Source organism: Etheostoma cragini, chromosome 17, assembly GCF_013103735.1.
Source record: "Etheostoma cragini isolate CJK2018 chromosome 17, CSU_Ecrag_1.0, whole genome shotgun sequence".
Lineage (NCBI taxonomy): Eukaryota > Metazoa > Chordata > Actinopteri > Perciformes > Percidae > Etheostoma > Etheostoma cragini.
The window spans coordinates 21,056,939-21,073,198 of NC_048423.1; the positions used below are offsets into that span (position 1 = coordinate 21,056,939).

The 16,260-nt window shown below is 41.0% G+C and overlaps 1 protein-coding gene across 1 annotated transcript in view; it reads left to right on the forward strand.

Moving 5' to 3' along the window:
• Window positions 1–13,156, forward strand: part of vps8 (VPS8 subunit of CORVET complex) — a gene marked incomplete at its 5' end in the record, with an annotated part of 73,772 nt that extends 60,616 nt beyond the window's left edge. The window contains 6 exons of the mRNA XM_034898536.1: window positions 425–505; window positions 1,557–1,726; window positions 2,810–2,978; window positions 9,976–10,029; window positions 10,502–10,582; window positions 12,675–13,156. Coding sequence (XP_034754427.1) covers window positions 425–505; window positions 1,557–1,726; window positions 2,810–2,978; window positions 9,976–10,029; window positions 10,502–10,582; window positions 12,675–12,800 — 681 coding nt within the window. The remainder of the gene's footprint in view (window positions 1–424; window positions 506–1,556; window positions 1,727–2,809; window positions 2,979–9,975; window positions 10,030–10,501; window positions 10,583–12,674) is intronic.
• Window positions 13,157–16,260: the final 3,104 nt, after the last annotated feature.

Below are 16,260 nucleotides of genomic sequence, written 5' to 3' on the forward strand. Positions count from 1 at the left end.
GGATGTTAAACGTTTAATGTGAAAGTTTCTCCTAGGAGTGAGGTAAGTCTTGTGGGTATAATTTGAAATGGATCTCTTGATGATCTGGGTTTTAAGAAGCAAAGACAATTGAGTACCAAATCGTATCCAGTCCAGTGACTCACCCCCAATGTACACAACAAACTCTAGTTTGATCCAACCGAACTAAAGGTTGTTGGTGTGAAAACACCCTCAAAGGCAGAGCAGGATACCCAGGGCTCAGTTTACACCTATTGCCAATTCTAGCCACTGGGGGAACCATAGGCAGGCTGGGGAACATATTATTGTTAAAAACAATAAATGTGGACAGAAGGGTTGTAATCTGTGATTTCATAAAGGGATGATAATATGCTGTATATTGTGTACTCAAGACATGTGATGCTGACTGCATGCTTGTGTCAATCAGGACCCAGTCTATGGGAAAGGAAAGCTGGCAGAGATCCAAGGTCTTATTCTGGGTATGCTGGACACTTTTAACTATGAGCAGGTAAAGCACTGTGTATGTTAAGTAAACAATAGAGCAATGCCTGAACCACAATTCAGATGATAGGGCTGAAAGCTGTCACACCCTTACTAGTCTATATCATAGACATATTAAAGAAATGGACCAACAGATCAAGATGTGACGTGGCCAACCTGTCTGAATGTTGTAGGTCTTCTGGTAGCTGTGCCAAGACAAATCTCAATCATTCCCAATCTTGCAGTGACGGAGAGCGTTGGTATATCTAAGGAGATAACATAGGCACAGGCTAATTATTGCTAAATAAAATGCTAGTTAACATTAGTAATTAAACCTAAACAGCTAATGTAAGTCCAAACTGTCTGCAAGATTACCCTGTACTATACGGTGATTCCTCTACTGTGCAACAGTAAGTCACATTACGACACAATCATTAGCCAATTTTTACAAAAACACCTGCTACAGTGCCATAATGTGAGTTACAAGATAAAGGAGCCTTTTATACATTTTTGTGTTTCTTTAGAAATAAACCGTGGACAAATAGAGTATTTAAACGCTTCAGATGTAAAGTTATTCCCTGTCAAAGTGGCGCCACCGGATTTCACTCATTTAGGCCGGATATCCGTTGACTTGGGCTTCCTTTGTTTTGTCATAATAAACTCTTTAAAGGTTGGTTTTGCTGTTGGTTTCTACAGCGGTATACTACAAGTTCTAGTCATAGTTCCATTACCTTTTATTGTGACTATAATTGTCACTGTTCATCACACCCCCAACCAGCACTGTCAAACACCGCCTACTAAGAGCCAGGGTCTCCCTAAAGGGAAGTTTTTCCTTGATGATGACTAAATGCTAGCTCTTGGGGGAATTATTGGCATTGTTGGGTCTTTGTAAATTATAGTGTGGACTAGAAGTACTCTATCTGTAAAGTGTCTTGAGATAACTCTTGTTATGATTTGATACTATAAATAAAATTATACTATTATAAATTTTTTTGTATTGCATATGTGAATGTATTTGTAATAAACATGGTAAATCAATAAAGATTGGCCTTTAATCATGCAGTCTTTTTTGTTTTTAGACTTTACTTGAAACAACCACCAGTCTGTTGAACCATGACCTCCACTGGTCCCTGGCTCACCTACGTGCTGCTGTCTCAAGGGGACTTCACCCACGACAAGACCACTGTAACATCTGCCTCCAGCTGTACAAGAGGAGGCAGGACTCAGCTGAGAAGATCATTGTTTTCAGGTAACACACACTGGAGCTGTTTAGTTCCTGGGCTAACAGTTAAGAGACAAATGGCTTCTGTGGCAAAGTTGAAAACCAGAATCAGCTTTAATTACAGTCCTAATCTAGACCTCACTGACGCTATTAGCTGAATGGCTTAGTGCAGGCGCTAATGGAACCAAATGTGTATCTCGTAAATTACCCCACTAATAATGCAAGGGGATAAAACTTCTGGGGGGAGCGGATTGCTCGGGGTCATGGTGCAAAGGACCCTAGGATGAAATTACTCTGAACCCTTTAACAAATTAAGATTGATCAGATAAATAGGATTTAAACCAGCTTAGTGCTATTCCTTTACTGCTAACTACATGTTGAGTCACTATAACAGGATGGCATGGTCAATAGTGTTGAATGCAGCACTAAGATCTAGTAAGATCTAGTAAGATCTAGTAAGAAGGAGACGAGTCCTTTGTCTGAAGCAGTTAGAAGGTCGTTAATTATTGTCACTAGTGCTGTCTCTGTGCTTTGTTGTAATCTAAATCCTGACTAAAAATCCTCAAATAAACTATTGCTATGTAGAAAATCACATATCTGATTAGCGTCTACCTTCTTAAGGCTCTTGGAGAGAAAGGGAGTTGCTCAGTAGCCCATTAAGCCTTTGAGGAGCCTAGAACTACCCAGATGATCTGCACTGCTTCATCATTCTGCGGCCCATAGAGCAGGAGCACTAAAAACCTCTGTTGGAATGAATGGGGATTAAATGATTTAATCATTTGCCTATTCTAGACTTTCCAAATGTTAACGGTCCACATGGATCAGATTCTTACAGCAAATGACTCATTTTGCGCTGGTTGTGACGGTAACAAATGTATCTACTGTTTCACAGATGTCTTTTTGCCATGTATGTCTTTGGGAAAAAGCATTTATGCTGCATCACATCCCAATTTCCCGAACTACGGCCAAAATCACACAACGCGTTAATCACACCTCAAAAAAATTAGTGGGAAAGGAATTTGTGTTAACTTCTTATTGTGTTAATTTTGACAACCTTAATACTTTTTTTTTTTTACAGCTGCTAATGTATGTTTATGTGTGTCTTGACAGCTGTGGCCACCTGTACCACTTACACTGCCTGCAGCAGAAGGACTCTGGGTGGGGCTTTAGTTCAGAGGTGCAACAGCGGTGGCGCTGCTACAAGTGTTCCTCCAGCCAAGGAGGAAGGGGCGGGCTTTCCACTGAGACAAAAAGAGGCCGTAGCACGTCCCTGGCACAGGTATTTTTGTACTTACAAAGAAAGAAAGATCTGAATAGAGACGAGAGAATAACTATACCTTAGCTCAATGCATAAGTCTGGTGTTATTGGTTTCTACAGAAGGCGTTGATTTTTAACTCTTTGTGTCTTTTTTATTATAAAGCTATATTAAAACTGAAAGTTCAAAATGCTCAGGCCGCAGAGAAATGAAACTAGCCTGTTTTCTGAAACAGTGCCTTGAAATGAGCCATCAGTATAGTCAGACAGATATTATGAGGAAAAATAACGTTTGTTTTAACATCGAACCATGCAAACATGTTCTTGTGGAAATCCAAAATACAGTATTAGTAAAGCTATCCACATGGAAATTAGCATAATATTGGACCTTTAAAAACAGCTTTCAAACCTCTATTTTCTTGCAAGTCCGAGGCCCGAGCATCGATAACATTGGTCAGCGAAGGCCCAATTGGAATTCTTCTGCCAGATTAATCATTGTTTTGAGGGGTTTAAAATGCATTAAAATTCAACAAATTTTGGTACGCATCAGAGGCACGCATAAATGGCTCACTAGCGCCTCATACAAAACTTCAAAAAATGTGCCCCTGCACAATGTTTCATGTAGACTTATGAAAATTGTTACGGTATGTAACATGTTAAGACATACATAAAAGCCTTTGGTGGTGCACCCTAAACTCAACAGGAAAACCACCTTTTTGTAATTGTGCCAAATGTGTACATTTTTCACCATTTCCAGGCTTCATACTTTAACAAACTGCTCCTGAAGAGTTCTTTTTATTGACTTCAAATTTTTTCTTTCTCATCTAAAGACATTAAAGATGTAAAGTTATGGGGCGCCTGAATACCTTACCTGGTAGAGCGTGCAAAGGCTCAGTACAGTAGTAGCGGCCCTTTGCAGCCTGTCATTCCCCTCTCTCACCCCTTCACATCTTCAGCTTGTCCTACATAATTTTATTTTCAAACCAGGTATGTGTGAGTGTGTGTGTCTGTGTATGAGTAAGAGATACAGAGAGAGAGAGTGTGTGTGTGAGAGAGAGAGAGAGAGAGAGAGATAGAAATACAGAGAGAGAAATAAAGAGAGAGAGGGGCGCGCGGGGTTGGAATGTGTTTGTGTGTGTGTATCTTAATTTGTAATATTATTTATTTATACGGCAACTGCCTTTTATTTATTTTTTATAAAACACAGCAAGATAGTTTCAGACACTCAAAAAAACTGCAGCCTCAGACCGCAGAGATGCAACGCGAGTCGCATTCTACCAAGCACTATGTCTGAACAAAACCCAGGGTTACCAGAAGTCTCCTTGTTACTAAGTACTAGTTCGAACCGAAGTATAAAACAAACCTGAAGCTTGAAGAAACCCTAAATGTTAACGGAAAAGCCCCACGGACCTGAGGGAGAGAGCTGTTCACTTCTCCATGTCCTGAGTGTGTGTGAGTGAGCATGGCCGGTCAGAAACAACAACAGAAGGAATCTGTGTGTGTAGGGAGGGGCGCTGGGAATAGCCTGTCAGAAAATAGCGTAGGGGAGGGGCGCTGGGACTAGCCTATTACAGAACAGTGTAGGGGAGGGGTGCTGTGACTAGCACTGTGACTAGCCTATCACAGAACGCAGTCAATGGACATTTTTATTCAATCTGAGTACAGATATTGACTTGCATTACTCGTATAATACTTGTACTCGGCAAAAGTGCTTTATCCGTACCGGATACTCGTTTCAGCCGAGTATCTGGCTCATCCCTAACAGGGTTGATATTTTACAAGCTTTTATATAAGAGTTTGTCACAAGTCCTTCAGGGCTCTGGGATATTTGCAACGACAATGTACTGTCGACCTTGAGGCTCACACCTCTTTATTTCCTGAAGTTTGGCTCTCCCCCATTACACTTTGGTTCCGCTTTGCGCACCCTCCGGGTCGCTGAGGTTGAATCGCATTGGGGCAACTGGCGCAATGAAGGTTTGGACCCCGTCATAACTGCTTGCAGTTCTAGTTAGGGCTTGAGCACCGACAGCTGCAAAGGCCCCATAGAAATTGAAGGAATTATTATTCTTTTTCAAATGAATGCAAATGAATCAGCTTTTTGAGGGGCTTAACATACTCAAAAACTCACCAAGCATCAATCCTGGTGAAAATTTACATATTTTAACAAACGCTGTGGAGTCTACCCTAAACCCAACCAGAAGTCCGCAAATTTGGATTAAAATTCAAAATTTGTACGATTATAGCCATTTCCACATATCCTACTCTAACGAACTCCTCTATTATTCCTTTTGACCGTTTAAGGTAGAGTATTGTGTAAGGTATCATTGAACTCAGAGAGTTCCATTTTCATTGTTAATGGTTTTGTCCTGCCCTCTATGCTTTAGCCACACACCCTTTCAGCTAAAGAACTGTCTGTTTTAGAATCTAATGTGAGGTATCATTGAACTCAGCAGAGAGTTCACGCTTACAGGTTAGAAGCAGAATTGTCCATTACATTACATTCTGTAACATGACACTGCCTGGCGCAGCGGTGCCCCCACCCCACGGGCAGACTCACCAATAGTGGTTTACCCATTTCTAGCACATACCACCTTACAAGGTATATTAATAATGCCCTATTCCCCATAAACATGTGTAATGTGCTCTTCTTTAGTGCCAGGCTAGCCACTTTCTTCTGGTAGTTTGAGTCTGAGAAGTCATAGCACTGCTCCAGGTAGGTGAGAGAGACTGGTAGAAGTTGCACATGTCCTCTCTGAGCACAGCTGCCTGTCTTTCTGGCAACTGCTGGAGGAGTACACCCGTCTGGGCCCCAAAGAAACCATCAGTCTGTTGTCTCATATCATCATATCGTAGAGCTCACAGACAGTCCCATCTTCTAACTCCAGCACCAACACAGTGTCGTGGAAAATCTTTAGCGGATTGCTGAAGAAGGACAGGTAAACCTAAAAGAAGTAAGGAGAGTCAATGATCCTTTGTGGTGGTCCTGTTTGCATTATCATAATTTCTCTAATCCCTGTTTTTAATTTAATAATAATTAGATGAAAAAAAAAAGTTGAGTGCAAAATGAATTACCTGGAGATCAGAGGGGTTGCCCTCACCATCCTGGTCATCCTTGAAAAACCGCCATAATGACTTTGGGCACTGGTCCTCTCCCAATGAGAGAAAGTAGGTCTCTATAGGAGCCCAGCTGTCATGAAGCCTCTTCACTGCAGGCTACAATCTCAGCCATCTTGTGGGCACATGTCTAAGCAGTGACTAGTACTCTATCTCCACAAAGGTGTGAATTGACTTAAGTTCCTCAATGCGTTAGTAGAAGTGGCTAAAGGTCTTGTTGATGACATTTTCAATTTCAATATTAGAGGGGACTTTGTGCTCCTAAGTTATGGAATGCCCTACCTTTGACCATTCGTCAGGCTTCCTCAATACCAATTTTTAAAACTCTTCTTAAAACTCACTTCTACACTTTGGCTTTCAACCCAAACTGAGACTTGATCTTATCTGTTTTTAAATAGTGTTATTGGGTAGATCTTCACCCCCAGTTTATTATTTTATGACATTGTGACTGCTATGTTTGCTGCCTTCATGTACAGCACTTTGTTTGGCTACTGCTGATGTGAAAGCGCTTTATAAATAAAGTGATGATGATGATGATGATGATGATGATGATGAATATTTAACCGATCTCCTACGTGTTTTGCACTGTTGTGAACAAGGTGGGCCACACAGTTTGCCTTTAAAATGCAATTATTGTTCTCTTTCAGTTTCTGGAACACAGAGTTGTATCTCCCGTAATTCACACTAGCATTGTTAGCAGAATGCGCAGATATCATGTCTAGTCCCAGTCCGTTTTCCTCCAGCTTGGTGACTATCTGGTTGTGAATCACGGCAGATGTTTCATCACTGTCATCATAGAAATCAAGGACCTTTGTCTGTACTCCCAAGTCTGGCGTCCAGTAACGCACTTTCAGTGGGATGAGCTTGGTGGTCCCATGATTAGAGACATTTGAAGCCACTAAGAAGAATGGCGTGTGGGCTGTGGAGACACACACACAGATGATGATTAGCTGACATTAGGTAGCTAATGTTAGACAAATGGTTAACAAACAACAATGCTACATCCATGAACATAATTTTAACTTTGCCTTTGGTTGTTGCCTCTCGTTGCTCATCCAGTGGTCTTTTGAGGACTTTCAAGCAATCTTCGACGGAGCCAGGGGCGAGCACATCCGTGACAATGGCTTCTGCCTTCGTCCAACCACAGGCCATTCTCTTGGCAATGTCTGAGTCCAGATAAACTGTTGGGGCTAGCTTTGTGCCACAATCTCCTGCTAGATATGATGTAGCGTGTTGGACAGTGTAATTCACACTTGGCAGCAGTAACTTTGTCAGCTAGAAAGTTGTTTTTAGGTCGGAGGAAAGCATCCATAGATTTGGATGTCTCTTTCTGTTGGACACGTTTCTTCTGAGTCTGTGTCGTTTGATATCATATTCCCCTCGATGTCCGATTGAGAAGGAGGTTTTGCAAAGCCCTCTCGATATCCCCCTTAACAACTTTCAGCCACAAAAATTAATTTTCCCAGTCTTTCTTGTACCCACACTTTCTCTTTTTAAATGATGGTGGCGGTGCCTCAGACTCCGTCTCTTTCTCTATATTTCGAATTGGAAAGCGCGCTTCTAAAAGTTCCTTCACAGTGTTTTGTATGCACGTGCGTGCGCTATCATGGCAACAACGAAAAACTGAGGGTAGTGTCACGTGGGTGTTGCTGCGGCAGCAACGAACATTACTTGACAGCTGAACTGTCAAGTAATTTTCGTTTGGCTGCCTGGGGCTCGAAGAAATAGAGCGACCAACCTTTTTTTTTGAGCAAGCATTGATAATGTGTGACACAGTCTCAATTTGCGGGACGTATGAATTGGGCTACGCTGTACATGCTGCGGGGGTCATCCTAAATGTAATGGACAATTCCTCTTCCAGCCTGTATGAGTGAGTTTTGTTGGATCTATTCCATGCAGTTGATTAAACATCTGTGGTCATGCAGGAATGATACACACAGGATACATTTTTTTTTCTACAGCATGATTTGAGAGCGTGTATAATTTTCCAAATGGTTGACAAAGCAGCGTGACTTCATTTATTATTTAAATCAACAATTTAAATTAAAATATATTGGATTGTTGACGATTCAATGTTAAATCATGTTCTTTGTTCCTTTAAGCATCACAGTGGAGAGCTGTTACTCAGTTTACAAGTTATCATCTGGAGTAATGCAGCTGCCCTTAAGTCCAGAGCTTATAAATATTTGCAGTTGTGTGTTATGCATGGAGTGTATCCATATATAAAGTAACAACACAAATTATTGCTAGAGACAAATGTTAGAAAAAACATTTTAAAGCAAACACTGAGTAACTTCATATTTTTAGATTTGGTACCTCTACAGATTTAAGTGCAATTCATTTCTACTTCGCTGTAATTAATATGGACAGCTGTACACATGCATTTGTTATGATTACATTACTTATTAAAACGAGTGAGTCCACAACTTTGCTAACACAGCAACAACACAACACAAGACATAGCAAGTCAGTTGTCTTGCAGCCTTTTTTCCCAAAGAACAAATAAAAGGCAGTCCAAGATTCACACTTCTCGGGTGGCTTCTTGGTCGGTCCCCTCTCTCCTGTTCAGTTTGTTTACACTCTGTTTATACTTTGTGCTTCAGTCTGGTCATAGTGCCATTAAAAGTAGGACACTAGTCTAATGGCGGTTTTCCACTGCGTGGTATCTACTCGACTCGCCTTGGCTCTACTCGCTTTTTTTGGTTTTCCATTACGAAAAAAAGTCCCTGGGACCTGCTACCAGGCACTTTTTTTTAGTACTACCTCAGTCGAGGTTCCAAGCGAGCCGAGGCGAGCCCAAAAGGTGACGTGGAAACCTGCAGACTACTGGTTGGTCGTCACTTATGACTGCGTTTTTAGCAAATAAGAGTGCGGAGTGTGTTTCCAGAACAAACGGGACATTTAAAACAAATCTAGCCGGACCCCCGACAGATTATCCACTTTCTGCACTATTCTCACTTTTCAACGGTTCGGGCTACTAGCGGCTTCATGTCGTTTCCAATATTGCACACTGTTACTTTAAAAAACAAGACAAAATATATATATATATATATATAACAAAAGTTTTTATTTAGCTTTTCAAGTAGTGCATCAAACCCTCCCAAACTTCCCGGTCTTCTTCCTCTGCACCCCGTGACAGTGTCCCCCCGCTCTGCTGGCCCAGATGCATCCCAGTCGTTGTCATAAGCCTGTCCGTGACTCTCATAAAGATTATACAAAGCCCAGTAGGTCCCAACCAGAGATTTCACCGGTCGGACATCGCCCACCAGACGGTCTGCGGCGGCGGTTTTGCAAAGCGTGAATGCTCTGAAACACAAACAGTACACAGCAAACATGTTGGTGTGTAATCATGGTTGCTAACGTTCATGTACTTTTTATAGCGTATAGTAAATACTGACTGCTACGCTGAACACATGCAAATGTTAGCTAACGTTACCAGGAAACTCAACTTACCCTTTTGTGTTGGCGAACAACCGTCATGTTGACGTCTGAACTCCGTCGGTATTCCCAAACTCCTGTTTTTTTTAGCGGTGATTTTCGTCGCTTCCTTCAGCTTCTTTTGAAACAAAACATTTCTTCTGGCTGCGGCAGCTAGACGACGTGCTGTTGTGAGCCGCGCTGAAAATTACGTCATCACGCGTTGCTATAGTGACCAGCCACGCTGAGGCTTTACTCAATCTGCAATGGAAAACGGAAGCATAATGGGCCGAGGCGAGCCGAGGCAAGCTGTTACCAGCAGTGGAAAAACGCCATAATAGTTAACCTGCAATTTTGTGTTTACATAACAGGTACAGCAGATTAATTTTCTGACAGTTGTATTTCGTTACTATAACACTGCTTTCAATCCAAGCACAGTCTTCCAGTAGCTAACAATCCTGACACAGTCCTGTTCTTCTCTCTGTCTCAGACTCGTGTAACATCAGTGTATCATGACGCAAGAGCAGAGGCTCACAGGAAGAAGGTAAGGTTTTGTCAGATCCACAAAGTATAAATACATCTCCAAATGACAGGTAATAAATGCGAGGTATTACCATCAAACTGCTCCACAAAAATAAACATGTTTACTGGCTCCTTGCTCATGTGTTAGCAAATACCAGATTTTTGCAGTCATCTAAAGGGCAAACTGCAATTTGGGCTACACGGTAAAGAAGGCTGTTTGCGACTTTGTGCCACTGCGCAAGGGTTGTTCTAATGAAAACAGTCCTAATCAATTGATATTCACTACTGCTAGCGCTACTGTATTGCATTACTTGTTTTGTCTACCCCTTAAAATCAACCTTGTTGCCTTGTTCTTATTACATATCTATTTATAAATAAAACTTGCGCTACAGCTGTTCTCATTATGTTAAAGCGGCACTATTTGAACTCTGTATGCCATGTTTCAAATTAAGGCTTAATGCTTTAACTAAATTCTTTTGGTTGTTGTGGCCCAGGTGGTTGTTGACGCAACATTGGACCTTCAGCAGGAACAGTCCTGGGATCAGCTACGCTGTTTATACCGAGGACCATCCAGGGTAAGGACACTGTCTGTGGCAGTTTACATTACTTAATTACTAATAACCAATCACATCATAGAAATGCTTTGTTTTTTTCCTGTCTGTAGAATGTGTTTCCAAATGCATCCTCAGTTATCACTTGTGATCGTATCTAATTTCTTCGCAAATAAACGCATACATCCTTTTCCTTTTGCACATAGGCTGGTTGTGTGTGAGTGTTTATAATCCCAGTTTATACTTTAACTTAAATCAAGTGAAAAATGTAAAGGCATTGCCCACAGTCTGTCTATGTACCGACCAAATGCTTTAAAAGTGTGCCAACATAAGGAAATCTACAGTCAGGCGACAAGACAAAGATGACATTTTAAATTTAATTTGTCCAAAGTCATATAACCGTTCTTACTGTGGACACCTGCAGTCAAACAACCTCCAAATGTGGATTTTTAAATCTGCTCTCCTGCATCCTGAATGGGTCTTTAGAATGTTTGCACCTGTACTTAGAGCTGTCCACTTATGATCCCAGGGCTTAAAGTCTTCGGCACTGTGCCGGATCTCCGGTGTGCGGCCGTGAGGAAAAATATTAAGTAAATAAATTTGGGAACTTGCATGTGAGTCAATTGATTTCACTTACCAATCATATGAGAGGAACGCAACTCTAACCAACGAAGAGCTTAATATACTCCGGCCTCTTGCTGGATTTCTGGGGTATGACTATTTTAGAAAAATAAATGAAAAAGTCCACATAGGATTTGTTTTTTATGCGCTAGGTTTAACCAATTATCAAACTTCCACCTACCAATGAAACAAGTTCTAGCCAGTCAGATGCAAAGTAGGGCGGGTCCTTGCCGAAAAGCGAGAGCAGTGTGTGGTCTCCGTGGTAACTTGGCTAAAAAAATGTAGATACAGCTTTAGTTGAGAAAGGAGTTAAAATCAAATGGCGATGGGCATGAATAGAGCACAAGAGTAAAAGGGAGGAGACGGGAAGCCGTTTAGCACTTGGTGCCTCAAATATAGCACCCGGCTGCAGCGTATGTTCAAGGATGATACTCACTGTACGACAGCAGCTGTAAGAAAGTGCTTGCTTGTCATTAGATGTTGGCTATAGTCACAAAGCTTCGTTCCGTGCACTCGGTCATACGAGTACGTTACCGGCATCGACCGCCTTCGCTTACCGATTGTGTTTGTGAAAAAAAAAAGCTGTGTTGCACGTTCATAGCGGAACACGATTTGTCATTAACAATGGTCACTGTGTTAAATGTATCTAAAGCTCAAACTGCCTTGACGAAGCTGTCTAATTGGAATCAGCAAGGCCACTAAACATATCGGCCTTGTCCCAGAGTTTAGACGTCTAGCTATTTGAAAAGTTAAACAAAGCTAAGTTTTTTATAAATGTACATGAAGCAACAAATGTCAATATGGACAAAATCATGCATATACAGTATATTCGCTTTTTGATGATGTAACAAAGTAACAACAGAACATCTAGAATGTTTTGTTTCACAATGATTCAATGTAGGATTATTTTTTTGCAATAGGAAAATCAACATGGACTCTTAATTTAATATATGGTTGGAAGAAGTAAAAAATGTATCCAAAACTTTACTTCTTAAAAATTATGACTTTTGTTATAGTGTAATGTTAGAAGGACTTTAAATGTCTTGCCAGTCTAATTAACGTCAATGAGTGCATATCGAAACATTACACTGTGGACACCCCCCCCCTCCAAAAAAAGAAGTTTCAGGCTCCGGGTTTTTTTTCTCACTTTTCTCACAGCCTTGTGATCTGATCACTGAAAGTGGATGTTAATGCCAGGTGAAAACGGAGTGAATATCTTGAAACACAGATGGTTCTTCAGAATCAGATGGAGATAAAATAATTTATTGGCATGACAGATCAGAAATCAATATTGCCAAAGCAGCTAAAACTGCACACTAGCTTTTCTCCACACATATTTAGGGCAGTGTGCATCAGGGATATAGATAAACTCTGGATATACATTATATCATTTATTTTCATAAACCTTATACTATCTCTCAAATCCAAATATTTGTCACAATGTCTATTTTTGTGTGTACACACTCTAATAATTTTTTCTCTCTCTTTCTTCCAGTTGTCCATCCTTTCAGAACTTGCCCACTGCCATAGCAATGACAAGTCAGGGCTTCTAATTCCAGGTCAACCAGGAACAGAGATTTTCCAACTGAAACTCTCTCCTCCACCCTTATTGGAAGAGTAGCACCATAACTGGTTGTGGATCAATGTTTTCTTCATTTGTCCAGACTTGAGTCAATGGGATTGGTTAAAGTCATTGCCATAACTATTCTACATCAGTGTTGGCTGTAGAATTCCCACTGTTTTTGTTGTTGTGACAATTGATATTGTATGTCTTTCAAAACAAATGGTTTAATATTGATAATATTTAGTAATCTAATTCTACTGACTGTATCTTTAATTTTATCCATTGTTTATGTACTACAGCTGGCTGAACAATGTTGCTTGGTTTGCATGTTGGTTCTGAGATGTCAAAAGGTGGATCCTAACATAACTGCAAAGGATGTTAGGGAAATGATACTGAATGTTATAGGGATGTTAATAAGTTAGGTTACACTTTACTTGAAAGTGTGTACATAAGAGTGACAAGACACGTGTCATAACCTAAACAAGTCATAAACGGTTATGACATAACCTTTTAGTAAGTGTCATTTGGTTTTGTCATGACAACTTATGGTTAGGGTTTATGTCATGTGTTCATGACAATGTCATCTCACTTTTATGTGGAAAACAAGTACAGTGTTACCATATGTTAATATTAATGACAAATGACCTTTGTTGGCCAAATCCAAAACTCAACAAGCATAAACTGCTAAATTAATTTTCAGAGGTTTTACTTTTCATTGATGTAAGTGGTATGTGCTAGGGCTAACGATATGGTCTTTTAGCATCAACATCGCGATGTACACATGTGCGATAGTGACATCGCAGGACGTTGCAATGTTGACATAATCCTTTTTTGCTTCTTGATAGAAAAGTAAACTTCCACTGTTAACCTTTTACATGATTATTACCGTCCAAACCCTTCCCCTGTAAGACAGGTAGCCATGTGGGCAGTGTGTGTATGTGCCGTTAGTCCGTGTGTGTCGAAAGTTGAAAGCCATGTCTGGCAGCAGAAAGCTGCTGCCAGCCAGGCTAAAGCTAATATAGTTAGCCTAAAGACACAAGCAGAAAGCTGCTACCACCTAGGCTAAAACTAGTATGGTTAGCCTAAAGACCCAAGGGGTCCGTCTGTCCCAACTAACGTAACGTAACACTAATCTACTACAGAAGTCTGTGTCTAATCTAACGTAATTTCCACTGATTTAATTGTTCTTGGATACACAGAGTTTATTGCTAGTGCGCGTGACATGCAGCTCTGTTCAATTTGTCAAACTAACGAGCTTACCCCGCTAGTCAACCACAACCTGAAATTTAGAGGAAGCAAAACGCAGTCACTGTCATTCACGTTAGCCTGGATTAATTATTATATGAATACAATGGTGTCATGCTAGTCAACCAGCGTATTTCTACCTGATTTCCCTCTCCAAAATCCAATAACATAGTCCGGTTCTGCCTACCTATATACTTACGCTCAATTTTCCTTTTGCTTCAGTACTCCGTCTGGGTTTACGGTATAGTCTTGGTATAGTCTTGGGTTATCTCGACCAAAGTTTTTGGCGGTCCAATCAGTGAACAGAGGGAGTGGCTGAGAACCATGCATTGAAGTTGTGGGCTAGTTTGAGTTATGTTTCCGTATTGGTGGCGGAGAAAGATGTGAGCAAAGCCATTCGGCCCGTTGTGGCAACGCTGCAGATCCAGCTTTATCCAGCTGCTAATTAGAAGCTAAAGCCTGAGCAAGAAAAATCTTTGCTGAGTTTTGTTGGTGGCCACGATGTTGTGGCCTTCCTCCCCACGCGGTTTGGGAAAAGTTTGATTTTCCAGCTCGCTCCGTTAGTTGTGAAGGAGTCGGCTGGGTAACGCTTTGAGCCTAATGCTAGCAATGCTAAATATAAGCCTCGTTGGTCTCCCCTCTTGCACATGCACATGACATAACCAAACGTTAGTGATTGGTTATGGCACATCCAAATTGGCTCTGGGCAGGTCCAATAGTTTTAAACTTCAACGGAGTACCTGCCTTCAAGGAAGTCAACACTACTCAATGGAGAGTGGCCAGACTCTCTTTACAAATGAAATGTACGAGAGTCTGGTAGGACCAGGCTACCAATCATACACGCAAAAAAAAGAAAAGGCTAGTCTTCCCCAGGGCTAAACTAACCCTAACCTGTAGAGAGTTCAATGTATGTGACATCCAAAAAAGAAAGGATCCTTGCACAAACAGGTAAGTCATATTGCAATGATTCTCTTAGCAGCTGTAAGTCTAGCAAACACTGCACGGTTTTGAGCTTTAGAAAGCTGAAAGCTAACTGGTCATTCAGAATCAAAACATTGACAGTAACAGGCGCAGTAACATTAATCAAGGAGGAAACTTTGGATGCAATATTGTTCCAGAACAGACCAACAAGAGAGAACTCCCATATCGTATGAAGAAATGTACCTTGAGCTTTATTTGGCCAGAAAGTGCATAAAGGGTTGATAATTATTTTTATGTGCTGCATTTTTACAAGGTTGAGTTATATCCTATGAATGAAATTGTGGTGAATAAGAACTGATAAAGCCTGGATACCATACCACGGTTTTTAGGCTGCACAGTAAACGACTTCCAAATAGGATGGATGGGCAAAGGCCTGCCATACGCCTTGAGTGCCTTAGCTGAAGGTAAAATAAACTAGAACTGCAAGCAGTGACAACGGGGTCCAAGCCTCCCCGCGCAAGTCGTCCCCAGTGACCCGGGGAAATGTTATACGTTGATTACAGCGTACAGGCCTATCTTTACCATATTTGGTACAGAGCCCCCGCTCATGATAAACAACCTTCACAGGTTTGGTATCGATAGCATTGATTGTGGGAGAGATGTTGCAATTGCAAATTTCCCATTTAAATACATTGAGTGTTTTGACGAAACCAATAAACGTTAATTATAGCGCCCCCTAACGTCTGAAAGCATTGGGGATGCATGTTGAACACTCTCCCAAAGTTGTATATTGATACCATTTAATTTGGCTGAGATAGGATGTGATATGTGTGTGGTAGCTTACTACAGAAACTTTGTTCGGTCGTCAAATTAACGCACATTACTACACATTAACGTAGCAAAATTCTTCATACAACTTTTTGATAGGACCATCTGGAGATGCTATACACCAGGTTTTGTGCAGATCTGTCGCACGGCCTAAGACAAGTTCGTAAAAGTTGGTTTTGCACTTGTCGCAATATTGCGAAAATACTTTTGGATGTAAATGGGCCTGGCCTATATCATTTGACTCAGCTTGATGTAGTGAACACATGGACATCAAGATTTTTAATGTGTATAATGTATGATGTATAATGTAGGAGTTATAGGCAAAAACACGTTTGACGTCATTGTAGCGCCACCTACTGGTCAACATGTGTAATATTTGGTAGGTCTGATTGGCTACCCATTGTACATCTACCCTGTTAATTTCAAGTACTTCACTTGAGTGGAAGTGGTTAATCCAAACATTGGCCCATAGGCCACGCCCACTTGAACTAATTACCCCACTGTAAGGGGGGTAATTATTACT